Raw genomic sequence first — 12,909 nt, 5'->3', positions numbered from 1 at the left:
GGGGGGGGGGGGGGGGGGGGGGGTTAAGAAGTTTTTTTTTTTTTTAAATGCATAGATTTAATAGCTCCAGAGTTGGCTAAATATATCAGTCAGTGGGGGTGGCCACTAGAGGTACTGATGGGATTTCTCCAGTTTCATCTTTTATTATACATCAGTCAATTGGGTTGGCCACTAGAGGTACTGATGGGATTTCTTCAGTTTCATCTCTTATTATACATCAGTCGATTGGGGTGGCCACTAGAGGTACTGATGGGATTTCTCCAGTTTCATCTTTTATTATACATCAGTCAATTGGGGTGGCCACTAGAGGTACTGATGGGGTTTCTCCAGTTTCATCTTTTATTATACATCAGTCAATTGGGTTGGTCACTAGAGGTACTGATGGGATTTCTTCAGTTTCATCTCTTATTATACATCAGTCGATTGGGGTGGCCACTAGAGGTACTGATGGGATTTCTCCCGTTTCATCTTTCAGTCTTTACAAAGACTACTATATTTTAAATAAAATTATGTTGTGTAACTGCATACGATAATACAAGATCACTTAATCACTGTATGAAAAGAAACAAAATTGTATTTGGGAATACAACGCTAAATTTGCCAGGCAATACCGATTTCATATACCGGTAGGTCCACTACGCTCTCAAGAACTACTTATATGAATTGTCACAATATGGTGGACAGAAAATGTAACTGTACCGATCACAGCGCCCCTAGCGGATTGTGTTGACCCTGTCATACAAGAGTAATCGAATAATGAGTCCGACAATAAATTAATAAGCAAATTACACTGTTCGCCCAGCCCTAATTCATTCTGAAAACGAATCAAGCTATAAGATATGAAACTGAATCACTAAGTTCATATTCATTTTACTCGGTTTGGTTTATTGTTGAAAATGTATGCGATAAATCCACCTTTTTAAGGAAGGTTGGCCTGATAAACATTAAAGCTAGATAATTAACAGCGAGACCCATGTTTACCTTCTTTGGTTGGGAGTATTAACTTCTCCTCAGTTTTGGTAGGCTTCATTTTTGTAGAATCAAAATGAACTAATTCATCCTTGATGGCAGGAGAAACCTTTGGCAGTTCTTCTTTCTTGGGGCTGGACATCTTAACACTGAAAGCTGAATATACAAAAAAAAACAACTATATAGTCCAAAACGTTTTAGTATCACATACAACGCCAAACTATCTAAAAAATGTTAAACTTGTTTCAGGACCTTTCATATAACAGCTATATGAATTCCATTAGACCATTGGAGCCCATTGCTACATACATGGACTATCATTACAGCTCCATACAGACCCAACAGAAATTAACACATTAAGAAATAAATGCTACTCACTTTGTAAATTTCCCTGTAGATTTCTAAAACAACTTCTATACTAAGATTCTTATTTCAAAAGTAAGAAGTTGACTTCCATGTTATTTTTGCCCCAGATTTTCTACTTTTACACTTAAGAAATTCAATTGGGATGCCCTCTGACGAAATATTCTTTATTTTGGTGGTCAATTTCTGTAGTTGCAATGGTGCTGAATTCAAATGGTCTTTATTACAGTTCCTCTGGGGAAACAGTCTTTGTTTCAAGTTTGTGTACTTTTTTCATAACATCACAGAGTATACTCGAAATTGCAATTTATTGCGCCAATCACAAAATGTTGAAAAAGTAAACACTATCTTACTATTTTACAATTACGTGATGATCATGAAAAGTAGACAAACAACTTTTTAACGTGAATGTCACAAATTTTCGAAAAAATAAAACAACAACAAAGGTTACTAATAAGATCGATATACACTTTATCCCTCAACCATTTCATGCAATACCACTAAATCAACGCATTAGAACAAAATATTTCAAACATTGGCACATTTATTACATCTGCTGGAAATGAAAAACAAAAACACCATACGCACACACCACCACATGATGGCAAAATATACCTCGGTTCCTAATTAATGATGAAATTTTATATGCACTGGCTTGTGCAAATAGCTAAAACTTCGACATATCAGGCCAGTGACTCGTTCAATCAAACTAGGTGAAGACACGTGTCATAAATTAGACCGCAAATAAGAGAAACGTGGATGGCTAAAAAATTAAATTTAGCGCAGGGGGTCGTTAACCCATATGATTAGTACCAGGATTGGGTCGTAACCCTAACAGGGTAGGGTTCTTGTCCTACATATTGGTCTTTTCTTAAAGGCGGAGTGAAAGTTTTAATTAACCACATGCAACAGTATGTAACATATAACAGTGAATGATGATTCCGAGATAATATCCATCAGATCAGTTACTTCTAGAGATATGATGGTCAACTACTTATACATTTAAACATATTTCAATAAAATTTCGGTAATTAATCATATTTTGGCTTTACAGCAAAGTCCAGTACAGCTAATATATCCGGCTGTTGCTGGTCAACAGGAAATAAACTTAATTATGTATTACATCCGCTTAACATGAAATTCAGATCACATGACGAAACATTTCGCAGAATTAAAATTATTATTATGTTCCCTAACTATATATGTTTATGCTATGACAATGTCAGGCTTCGGAATTAACTTTTATGGCATATTTTTAAAGCTTTGTTCATCTTGTTCCCGTTTTAAGTTATTGTTGTTCTTGCATTATATTTGTTTAGCTATTTAACGGTTGTTCTTCAGTATATATTATACTGTGGTCTATCAAGGTAAAACTGAGTTTACCATAAAGCACTGGGATAGATTCAACATGATATTTGTTACTTTAATCTCCTAGTTTTTGAGAACGAAGCAGATTGGACAATGCAAAATACAAGTATATAATCTATATTTCTCACAAACACGGTGTTTGTATTTGCTTTACGGATACCGGATGGTCGCTTCTAACACATTGCATATATTAACTGATCATACCGAAATCATCTACAAGACTTTAAAATTCAATGTTCCTTACTTCGCAGGTTATCTCGGATTTACCCAGAGCTACTACCGAGCACTATATGACCGATCATTACCATTCAAGCATAGATGAGACCGTAACCTAAGGATCCTACCTGATCTTCCTTTGAAGGACACTGTTGTCTACATTATTGCACAACGTTCAGCATTACAGCCAATTTCCGCAAGGCAGATAGAACAAACTTACCGATTTTCTTGACCACACATACTAAACTGTAAATTTACAGAATAAATGATAAACCTAAAATGATACTATATTAAAACAGAATATACCATTAAAAATAGCTTTCAATATACTGTATTCAAACAATACGGGTAAATTACATTACATCCCGTAGTTATTCACTTTGCTAGGCCTAATTTGTTAGCCAAAGATTAATATGTCATCAGTTAGCTCTAATTTTAATAAAAAACCTTGTTTCATCTACGATCATATGATGCGATTCCTTACAAAAGTATTACAATAAATCAAATATTAAAAAAAATATTTTGAATAGTGTCCATGTGAACAGCATGCAAGCACATTTGTAAACAAACTTAAGATACACAAAACAAATGTATTACATATATCACGTGCGGAAAAATATAATCTATAGATAATTACAGATTGAAACTTTTAACTCTAGAATTATATCGATGGGGTGGGGGTGGGAGATATGAAACCCATCTTTACCTGATGATGTCTTTACTGGCGAAACCATAGTCGTAATAAACATTCGTGAAACGTACAATTCTTGTTTTCCTCAATTTCGTAACCCCCATCTGTTTTTAAGTATGTTTCTAAGTTATCAAGATGCTTACAATATACTTAATAACAAGAGCTCCATATACAATAATAATAATAATCCCACTAATTATTGTTGGAATTCACTACATATGTTACATGGAAAATTAGTCATTTCACCCAAATATTTGACCAGTACTTTACTCCGAGTGTTGTAAAAGCAAAAATCACTTTACTGCAATATGTGAACTATCGGTATTGAACATTATACAAAAAGTGGGTAATTTGAGGGTTAAAGATGATATTAGTTTTGCTCAATATCGTTCCATGAAACACCTTGTTTGATTGACTTCTAAGTTTATCCTCAGAAAAGCTTCTACCATTAATTTGAATAGTCGCTATGATAGTCATTAGACGTTTTTATTTTGACAGTACTTCTAATTTTCCTTGTAGAAAGCACCGTAGGTACTTGCTTTAAAATACTGACAAGTAATTAATAACCACTCAGAGCAGTTTCTAAAATGATACAGTATGTGGCTTGGAACTGTACGATAAGTATTAACTGTTTCTCTGCTATGAGCATATGTACATCTCACTTTAGAGCATTGTCATTTAGATTTGGAACTTTAAAAAAATATATCACCCCCATAAGTGTTGAACAAGGGGCATGTTAAAGGGGTTCAACCCTCCCTCATTGTTGCTGTTATTGAGCGTTTATCATCTTTGACGCAAGTTAACGATAGTTATATTCATAGGTGGCGCCACGACCTTATATAAAAAAAACAAATTTTCTACACAGTTTGGGACAGGGCACACAAATGTCATATATTTCAGAAGAAATGCTTTTTGTGTTTGTTTGTTTGTAGTTAAGCACAGAGCTAAACAATGGGCTATCGAAACCCTGTTTCTAGCGTGATAAATCCGGAGACATGTCGCTGTGCCACTGGGGGACCAGAAAGAATGCAGTGAAAAAGAAAGACCGCTACTATTGGAATACTACATGAACTGAGCTTAACTTTCTACTCCAACAGTTACCATAAGGCTGATGTGAAGAGCCGTTTCTTCAGTTATATCCACTTCCAACTTTGACCCGTGATCATTATTAACTAATCACGTAAAACACCATGGAAGGACATTAAGAGCTAGTTGTTGAAAGCGGGTAACAGAAAGTACCCCTACTTTGACCATTACCTCTTCCTTCAAAGTCACCCTGACCATCGTACAGTGTATACCATGTTTTAAGTATATATAAATTGACTTATAAAAGATTATATAAAACTTTTGGTGAGGCAATAACGAATACTGTAAAACGTTATAAATAAATTGTGAAAGTTAGGATTTGTGTGTTATCATAGCATCCACCCCCACATTTGAAGTTCATAACCCGACAAAGGACAGATACCTCAGCTTGTGCTGAAAAATCTAACTTTAAAATAAGAGAAAAAATTACCCAGTAAGACACTAAAGCATTACTACTAAACTTCTGACAACCTGTCAATTTGTGGAGAAGATCAAAGATCAGGTAATAAAGCTATAAACGCTTTACCCAGTAAGATAAACATTAGAACTAAACATCTGACAACTAGTTCAAAGTTAAAAGCAGGAACAACGTTTATAAGGAAAAATAAAAACTATTTACCCGACGGCAGACATTAAAAGCAGTTCATGTTTCGGCAGCTTTTCGCTACCATCATCAGGAGTAAAGCATACACGACAAACGGGTAGCTTTATAAAGAGGTTTAATTCACTTTAAACTTTATAAAAAAAAGTATTATAAATGTTACACGTAAGAAATCAATATTTCTTTCCAAAGCTGTTCGTTAACACCAGCTAACCTTTCATCTGTATTTAGTAAATAACTATTTAATCTGGAACACAACATTTCTATTGATTGTTTGATATTCAACTCACTTTGAGTATTAAGTTTATTTTTTTTAAAAAGTGTTGTTTCATGCCATTCTATTGAATGTTCTGTTACGACAGTGTTCAACAAGTGGACAAATTAACATCTTATGTACATTTCAACTCTAATGACAGCAGCGTAAAGCTGCCGAAATATGTAGTATCAACGTCTGCCGTAGGCCTAATAATGTTCCTATTTGTGCACAATGTTTGCCGTAGGCCTAATAATGTTCTTATTGTACATTTAACGTTTTTCTTCCTTTAGGTTTTAAACCTTTTTACACAAGTAAGCCTTGATTGAATTTCCATAAAGCCTAACAACGGGACATTCAGAGAAATATTGCGACAGCAGAGAAACCTACAACCCAAGTTAACACAATTGAAATTTGTAGTCACGTGTAGACAGTTTATTTATTCCAACTTTCATCATCACATATAATCAAAAAGAAAGATGGCTACTCTCCATGGAAGAAATCTTCAACATATTAAAGAATGTATTGAATTGATGATGATTTCAGTAAACTTTGGAATGAGAATTACTGTTTGAGGAGAAATTAAATAGAAAGTTAAAAGTACAGTAAATAACTGGATATTAAGTTTTCAAACCTTTGCGTAACCCTAAGAAAAAGTACATTTCTGAAGTAATAAACTATGCAATTGATGTTATTAATAAGTAATATCAGTCTTATTGACACTCAAGTTAAGGTATTGAAGTTAAGTTTAAATCTTACAAGCTCCACAAAGTTTACCTATAAAAGATGTTGTAACTAGCATTGAATCTAACTTTGAACGAAACCAAGGGCAGTAAAATTAAAACTATGATTAGATATCGATTCCAAGATATAGCGTTGAAACGAAATGTTTAAATTAATAGTGGTATTTCTACAACTGTATCAGAACCATATTCGGTCTCCACGCCGTGACATGAAAGATCACCCTTCTTCTCAAAAACTAGCAGCTTTTCATGCTTAACAGCATTAAAAACTTTTTCGATATAATCTGAAAAATAAATTTCATTACATAAAAAGCGTTGGTAATGACAGGGTTTCTAATGTTGCCATCATGGAAAGTACGTATACCACGGAAAATTTCTCAAATTTTAGTAAGCAATGTGCTAGATTAAACAGTATGATAAGAAAATGCAGTACTGTTACCATATATAAAGGTGTAACCAGCCAAATCCCCAGTACGTTGAGCAAACTATTTCATTCCTATATTCAAACCATATAACAAAATTAAAAGTACTTCCTAATACTAAAGATGAAATATATATGAAATTGTGTGGTTGTAATAAAAATATTGATCACACTAAACGTAACTCAAACATCGTCTCAATGAATATAACGAACATAAAATGTTAATTTACTAGTGAAGATCCTAGTTCAGGTAACAGTTAATAAAATATTCATTCACTCAATAAGACACTAAACATCAGAAGACAACTAATAAACTAGTGAAGATTCTAGATAAGGTTACAGTTAAAATATTTACTAAGTGAGACACTACATCAGCAGACAACTAATGAACTAGTGAATATTCTAGATAAGGTAACAGTTAACATATTTACTCAGTGAGACACTAAAACATCAGAAGACAACTAATAAACTAGTGAAGATCCTATATAAGGTAACAGTTAACATATTTACTCAGCGAGACACTATACATCAGAAGACAACTGATATACTAGTAAAGATCCTAATCAGGTAATATCAATAATATAAAAACAACTGAAAGATGAAGTTAATTTATAATCACGAGAGCTTTACATTTTGACTTCCCATTAGGTTTTTACTGAAATGTGATATAGCTGGGTGTGTACTAGTTCTGTCAAGGAACTGGGTCCAAGAGTTTTATTAACTAATTCAATACAAACCAGTACGAGTGATAACTTTACAAAGTTCATAATTACACTCAATTTACTACTTCACTACATTCATTTTGTGAAGTCTACAACGTTAGGTAAATCTTCCCTTTTATATTGCACTTATTAGTAGTAATTATAAGTATTTATAATCGAATACAATGTATTTTAGCACAGGTTCTTTTGACATACACTCGAGTTGAATAAACATGTACAAATACAATACTGATAACAATCTAAGGTGTAATGTAGAGATGTCAATTTCCGCTTTCATAATTAAAACATTTTACTGGAGTTGATTTCTTTTTAACCCTGGAATTAGATATTTTTCGAACCAACCATTTCTTTCAAAGAAATTTAACTCGCCTATTGGTTATACATGAACTTATTTGCAAGTCCAGGACTGTTAGTTACAAAATCCCCTAATAATATTAAAGTCACAAAAAAACATAAAAAGGCTTATAATATTGCTATTAACCTCACTGCCGGGCCCATGTGTATTCTATAGAGAATGAGTTATTTTACTCTATTTTTTTACGAGTTCTTCAAAATGAGTCATAACAGGCAAAAAAATATCGAATATAAACTGTGAAATCAATATAAAAAAATTTAATTCGGTCAAATTCCCAGCACATTCAAACATCAGTAACATAAACATACCCCGATTTGTGTATTAAAAAGTTAGTTGAATCTAATTTAAACAAATCTGAGCAATTTCTTCCCATTAAAAGTAGCTTTGGCCACTCCCACCTCTCCGTCCGCCCACGAATCTCGCAACTACGGTGAAAGGAAGAAACACCAATAGGACAGGGCATATCAAAAGAGGCTAAATTCTCCTAACTATACAAAGCTACGAGTTCGGCAAACCCAATATGGAGAAGTATGTGCAACACAGTGCTGAGAAACTACGTGATGACGTGACTTCCGGAGCTACACAAGACCTAAACTACATCTGTATGACGCACTTTAAAGCATCTTTACAGAAGTGATACCAAAAAAGGTTAATGTGCAACTAGTGACAACTATCAGTTACACAAAACGTGCATTATATAAAAGCACAAATCCTGACAAACGTGGAATAAACCACGTGAATAACTTAGTTAGGACATTCATTTTCGCTTGCCACTTGCGCATGTTTTCTTTTTCGAGGTATGTAATTCTAGGAACGCTTCACATCCCCCCCCCCCTCCTCCTCCGCAGCCTTTACCACTATGTACGATTAGTAATCTTATGCGAGTCCTGCACGTTTGTTCAAGGTTACGTATGACCTGAAAAACACCTATATGCACAATTACACCAGGTTAATTAGAAATAGGCTTAAGGTCGAATTGGTTTAAAGTTAACATATTCGTATTTCACTCCAATAAAGCGAAGTTATTTTTCCAACCAATGCCTATACAGGATGGATGTACAAATGTACATATTTAGACTTGGTGAGGCCCTAAGCTATATAAAGCTTGGAGACCCCTTGTTAAAAAGTTACACCAGAAGGTCTCACAAAGGTGCATACCAAAACAGGACCTTGGGTCGCCACAATAAAAATGAAAAAATAAAAACATATAGATGCCTTTTAATTATTTAATAACAAGGTATTAAAAGTGAAAAATACAAATTATTTTCAAATGAATGCATTTACTGATTACATATTTATCATTATAGTATTTTGGCACTTGTGTATAAAGTTAAAATCATAAATAATATTCAACGTTAAATTGGTACACAATTAAAAACATTTAATTGTGCACCAGATTAACGGTAATTATTATTTATGATTTTACATATTTATCATTTGGCTGGCTTGATCTCTCAGGTTATAATATACACTAGAAACAATATTTAAATGTAATTTTTAAAACAAGCCATTTTAAAAACTAGAGTACACATAAAAAGCCACATAACATTTTAAAGGCAAAAAAAAAAAAAACCTTAAATTTTGTGAGGCCCTAAGCTGTAGCTTGTTTAGCTTATGCCTAAATCCAGCACTGTATACAATATCACACTTAAAACATTTTTATACTTTCTACCGAAAATTTAGAATATCAATTGAACGCATTACAGTAACGAGTCGTGAAACATCTAGAAAAAAATTCACGAGAAGGGAATGTTCCATTCAGGTGAACGGAAACCTAATCTTGGTGTCTTAAACATCCTTGACGAGTAACCTTTATCAAGTGGGTTTTGAACTTTACTGTCCACACAATACTTATCGTTCATGAATAAATTTACAAAGCGTCTGTAGTAAATACAACCCACCTGTTTTTCACATACAATGTGACAATGAGTTATTTTAGTTAACCTCTAATTACAGAATCTAATTTTTACTTGTATTATGAGCTTTGGATGTAGGCTGAAACAGAGAGCGTATTATATTGTAATTAAATATGTATGCTCAATTTATGTCTTTTAATGTGTGATAAACATGGTTGTTTTATTAGCACTATCTATGTAGCTCAATCAAAAATTTATAAATGCCTGAAGTTTCAATTATATATACACGTAAGCCTTGAATAATTTATCCCAAAACACTAACTATAAATATATACTAGCATGCCAAATTATTAATCCTTTGGCTTCAGCAAACCATTAAACATATTATTAACCATAAAAGCAAGCATAAATTTCAAGTACCAGCAGAAACGTCGCCCAAAAGCGACTGTTTGTTCTAGTAATTACTAATCGTTATATTCCTACCTCATTGAAAAAGAGAGAAAAAAAATTAACATTTTCAACAAAAAGTAGTTTTTTTGGGGAGAACTGCACAGGAAAAAATGTTCGGATTGTCTTGATATAAACTGTAATGTTTTATGTATTAAAAGTAGTACAGTTTATTGAAAAAAGTTTTTTTTAAAGAACTACATTATTTTGTTTTATATTAACATAATTACATCAATGAAGATATAATCAAACCCTCACGTATAGTCCTAGTGAAATTTGTGTTCTGTTGTGAGGAGAGTACTTTTAAAATTGTGTTCTATTATACAGAAATGGTTGTTACACATACCACAGTTATTTTCCAATTTTCTGAATCTTGAATACCCAAAGTGTGAAATATTTTTCATGGATTTTGGTTGTGGTGCCGTTCAGTAGACGACGAAACATTGTATTTATTATTTCAGTCACATACATAGATAGATAGACAGATGCATATAAACACGCTACGTCCATTAGACTAGAAATATTTGTTGAACCAAACATAAATAAAAAAATTACATCTCCGAAATCCTAAAACTTGCAAGATAACAAATGGTTGTGGAACCTACATAATAATTATTAAAAAGAAATTCAAGTCTAAGATATTTGTTTTAAGATTTCTATAGCCGTTATGATTAGGTCAGAATTAAAACATACGGTAATATGAATTAATTCTAAACTTCTTAGTACTGTCTTAGGTGCAGTAGTTTAAGTGTAGATGTACTATTCAGCCACCCCAACCATGCAGAAGCATATGAAATATCGTTTATAACGATAAGTGTTCGATTCGTATGGTGATTTTCACTGTTAAGAAATTTAGTGTGTTCGCGCGCGCGTCCTTAAGTTTCTAAAACAATTGTAGTTGAGAGAAAGCTTTGTTCAGAATTGTAACCGAGACCGATGCACGAACAAGTGCACTTTGGATTATTCAATTCTTACATTACAGGTCAAAAAAATGTGGGAGGAGTCAACTGTCATTGGCAAAAACCTCACTGAACGCCCAATACTGTGACCATATCTACTGATGTATTATTATAACATTTCCCAGAAGACTGAACAAAGGATCGTATTTATCCACTGGCATGTTTATGTTATGACAGTGAAGAGTTATTTAATGTTGGTCAAGGTCAAGCTACCGGGAGTTCCTATAACATGATCCAAGAATTACCTGACACACGTGCTTCTACCTTTAAATTCTATGTTCATCTTCCTCTTACTTAAAATGAATAATATCTAAATATATACACAGAGCCAGTTGATGTAATAATATAATCAAAAAGCATATTCATGATCTTAACTAAATTTAACAGTAGTAGTATGTAACTCATCTTGTCAAGAGTCAAACTGATGTACCAGCAAGTACACTTTACACACTGTTTCGATGAGTACTCTTGCTGATGTTGGTATTTTCGGCCTTAATCCCAACAATAACTTAAGAGATTCTGCCAGCTTTGGAAATTGGGTCTCAAATTTAAAACTTCGTTCATAACATTAACAATACAAAATTTCCCCAACTTTCAATTGGATAACGGAACTGAAATAGCAACATTGACTGCACATTTTTATTAAGAGTAGAAAATATTCAGCAAGTATAACTATAAAAAAAAATCAAATGCAAAGTAGACTTCTCAAGTTAAGATGACATATAGTAATAGACAAAATAACACAATTTATGGAAGCTGGAGGTGACAAAACATTTCTCAAATTGAATTACAAATGACTTCAGTCTTAGTGGTTACTTGATAGCTAAGGAAGTTATAAAACATTACCTAACTTAGTATTATGCCATCCTGCCGTGAATACACATGAATGTTGAAACAAAGTTCTTGTCATTTAAGTTTTCACTTCAATTTTCGACATTGTCGTTGTTAGTATTCAAACAATGGAACGGCTGTTAGGTTATCAGTTCATATACTTTTATTTCTTTGTGTAAATATTACACAAATGACAGTCGTCATACAGAAACAACACGCTTTGGTTAAACAGTCCACCCCATTCTCAGACATTTATACACTACTTCTATTACTATACACTATACTGTATACTTGTACTACGCAATTTTATTTTTAGTTAACATTACTAATAAATTAATTGTATATATATATATATCAAGCAGCATTCATTCTGATCTAAAAAACAAGCATGCTCTCTCATTACCCTCCAAAATTATTATATTAAAATAAACTATTAATATTATAAAGAAAATATTTCTTACTGCGTGTGACAAGTCAAATAAGAATATCGTTGAGGATCTTTTTCAATCGCTGAAAAACTTTTTTCCTCGATAAAGCTTTAATAGGACAATTTTACATATATGTTCCCTGGTACGGAATCTCGTGCTTAACTTCAAATACTATATATTATGGCTAAATGTTCTATTAGTACAAAAGAACGGCCTACTAGGATCTATACTCCTATTCAGCAATCGCTACTCTTACACGAAACGCCAAGCTACAACTGAACTTTCGCGCTAAACATCAACGTTTACCGTGTGCAATTTCCTTTTGATGACTCATGCAATACTGAGAAGAGGGGAGGGGTGGCAGTTTATCAGTTAAAGCAGTTGAGATAGTAGGGAGTGCACAAAACTTATCTAGGTCTCAGTGTTATAAGCTGTGTTACATTTATTTTGTAACCTTTGTGATAAGTTTATTTGTTCCGTTCATACAGATAAAAGACTAGAATGAATTAATCACAGCCCACAACCACAAAATTAAAGATTCATTTTAGTCTTGTATTACATAGCCCCCCTACTATTTCAGCAGTAAGCATTCTAGTTTAT

At 33.1% G+C, this 12,909-nt stretch overlaps 1 protein-coding gene across 3 annotated transcripts in view; it reads right to left on the bottom strand.

Annotated features, from left to right (window-relative positions):
- LOC106467282 (thymosin beta-like) overlaps window positions 1–12,597 on the bottom strand; it is a 38,034-nt gene extending 25,437 nt beyond the window's left edge. For 2 of the 3 annotated variants that reach the window (XM_013927617.2, XM_022395428.1), the window contains exons 1-2: window positions 12,343–12,597; window positions 982–1,125 (exon numbers count right to left, since the gene is read on the bottom strand). In XM_013927617.2, coding sequence (XP_013783071.1) covers window positions 982–1,111 — 130 coding nt within the window. In that variant the 5' untranslated portion in view covers window positions 1,112–1,125; window positions 12,343–12,597. The remainder of the gene's footprint in view (window positions 1–981; window positions 1,126–12,342) is intronic. The other variant, XM_022395427.1, reaches the window with a different exon arrangement.
- Window positions 12,598–12,909: the final 312 nt, after the last annotated feature.

Source organism: Limulus polyphemus, unplaced genomic scaffold, assembly GCF_000517525.1.
Source record: "Limulus polyphemus unplaced genomic scaffold, Limulus_polyphemus-2.1.2 Scaffold2553, whole genome shotgun sequence".
In the NCBI taxonomy this organism is placed as follows: Eukaryota; Metazoa; Arthropoda; class Merostomata; order Xiphosura; family Limulidae; genus Limulus; species Limulus polyphemus.
Note: the sequence above shows the minus strand (reverse complement) of the source record. Positions and strands in the feature narration are given on the sequence as shown.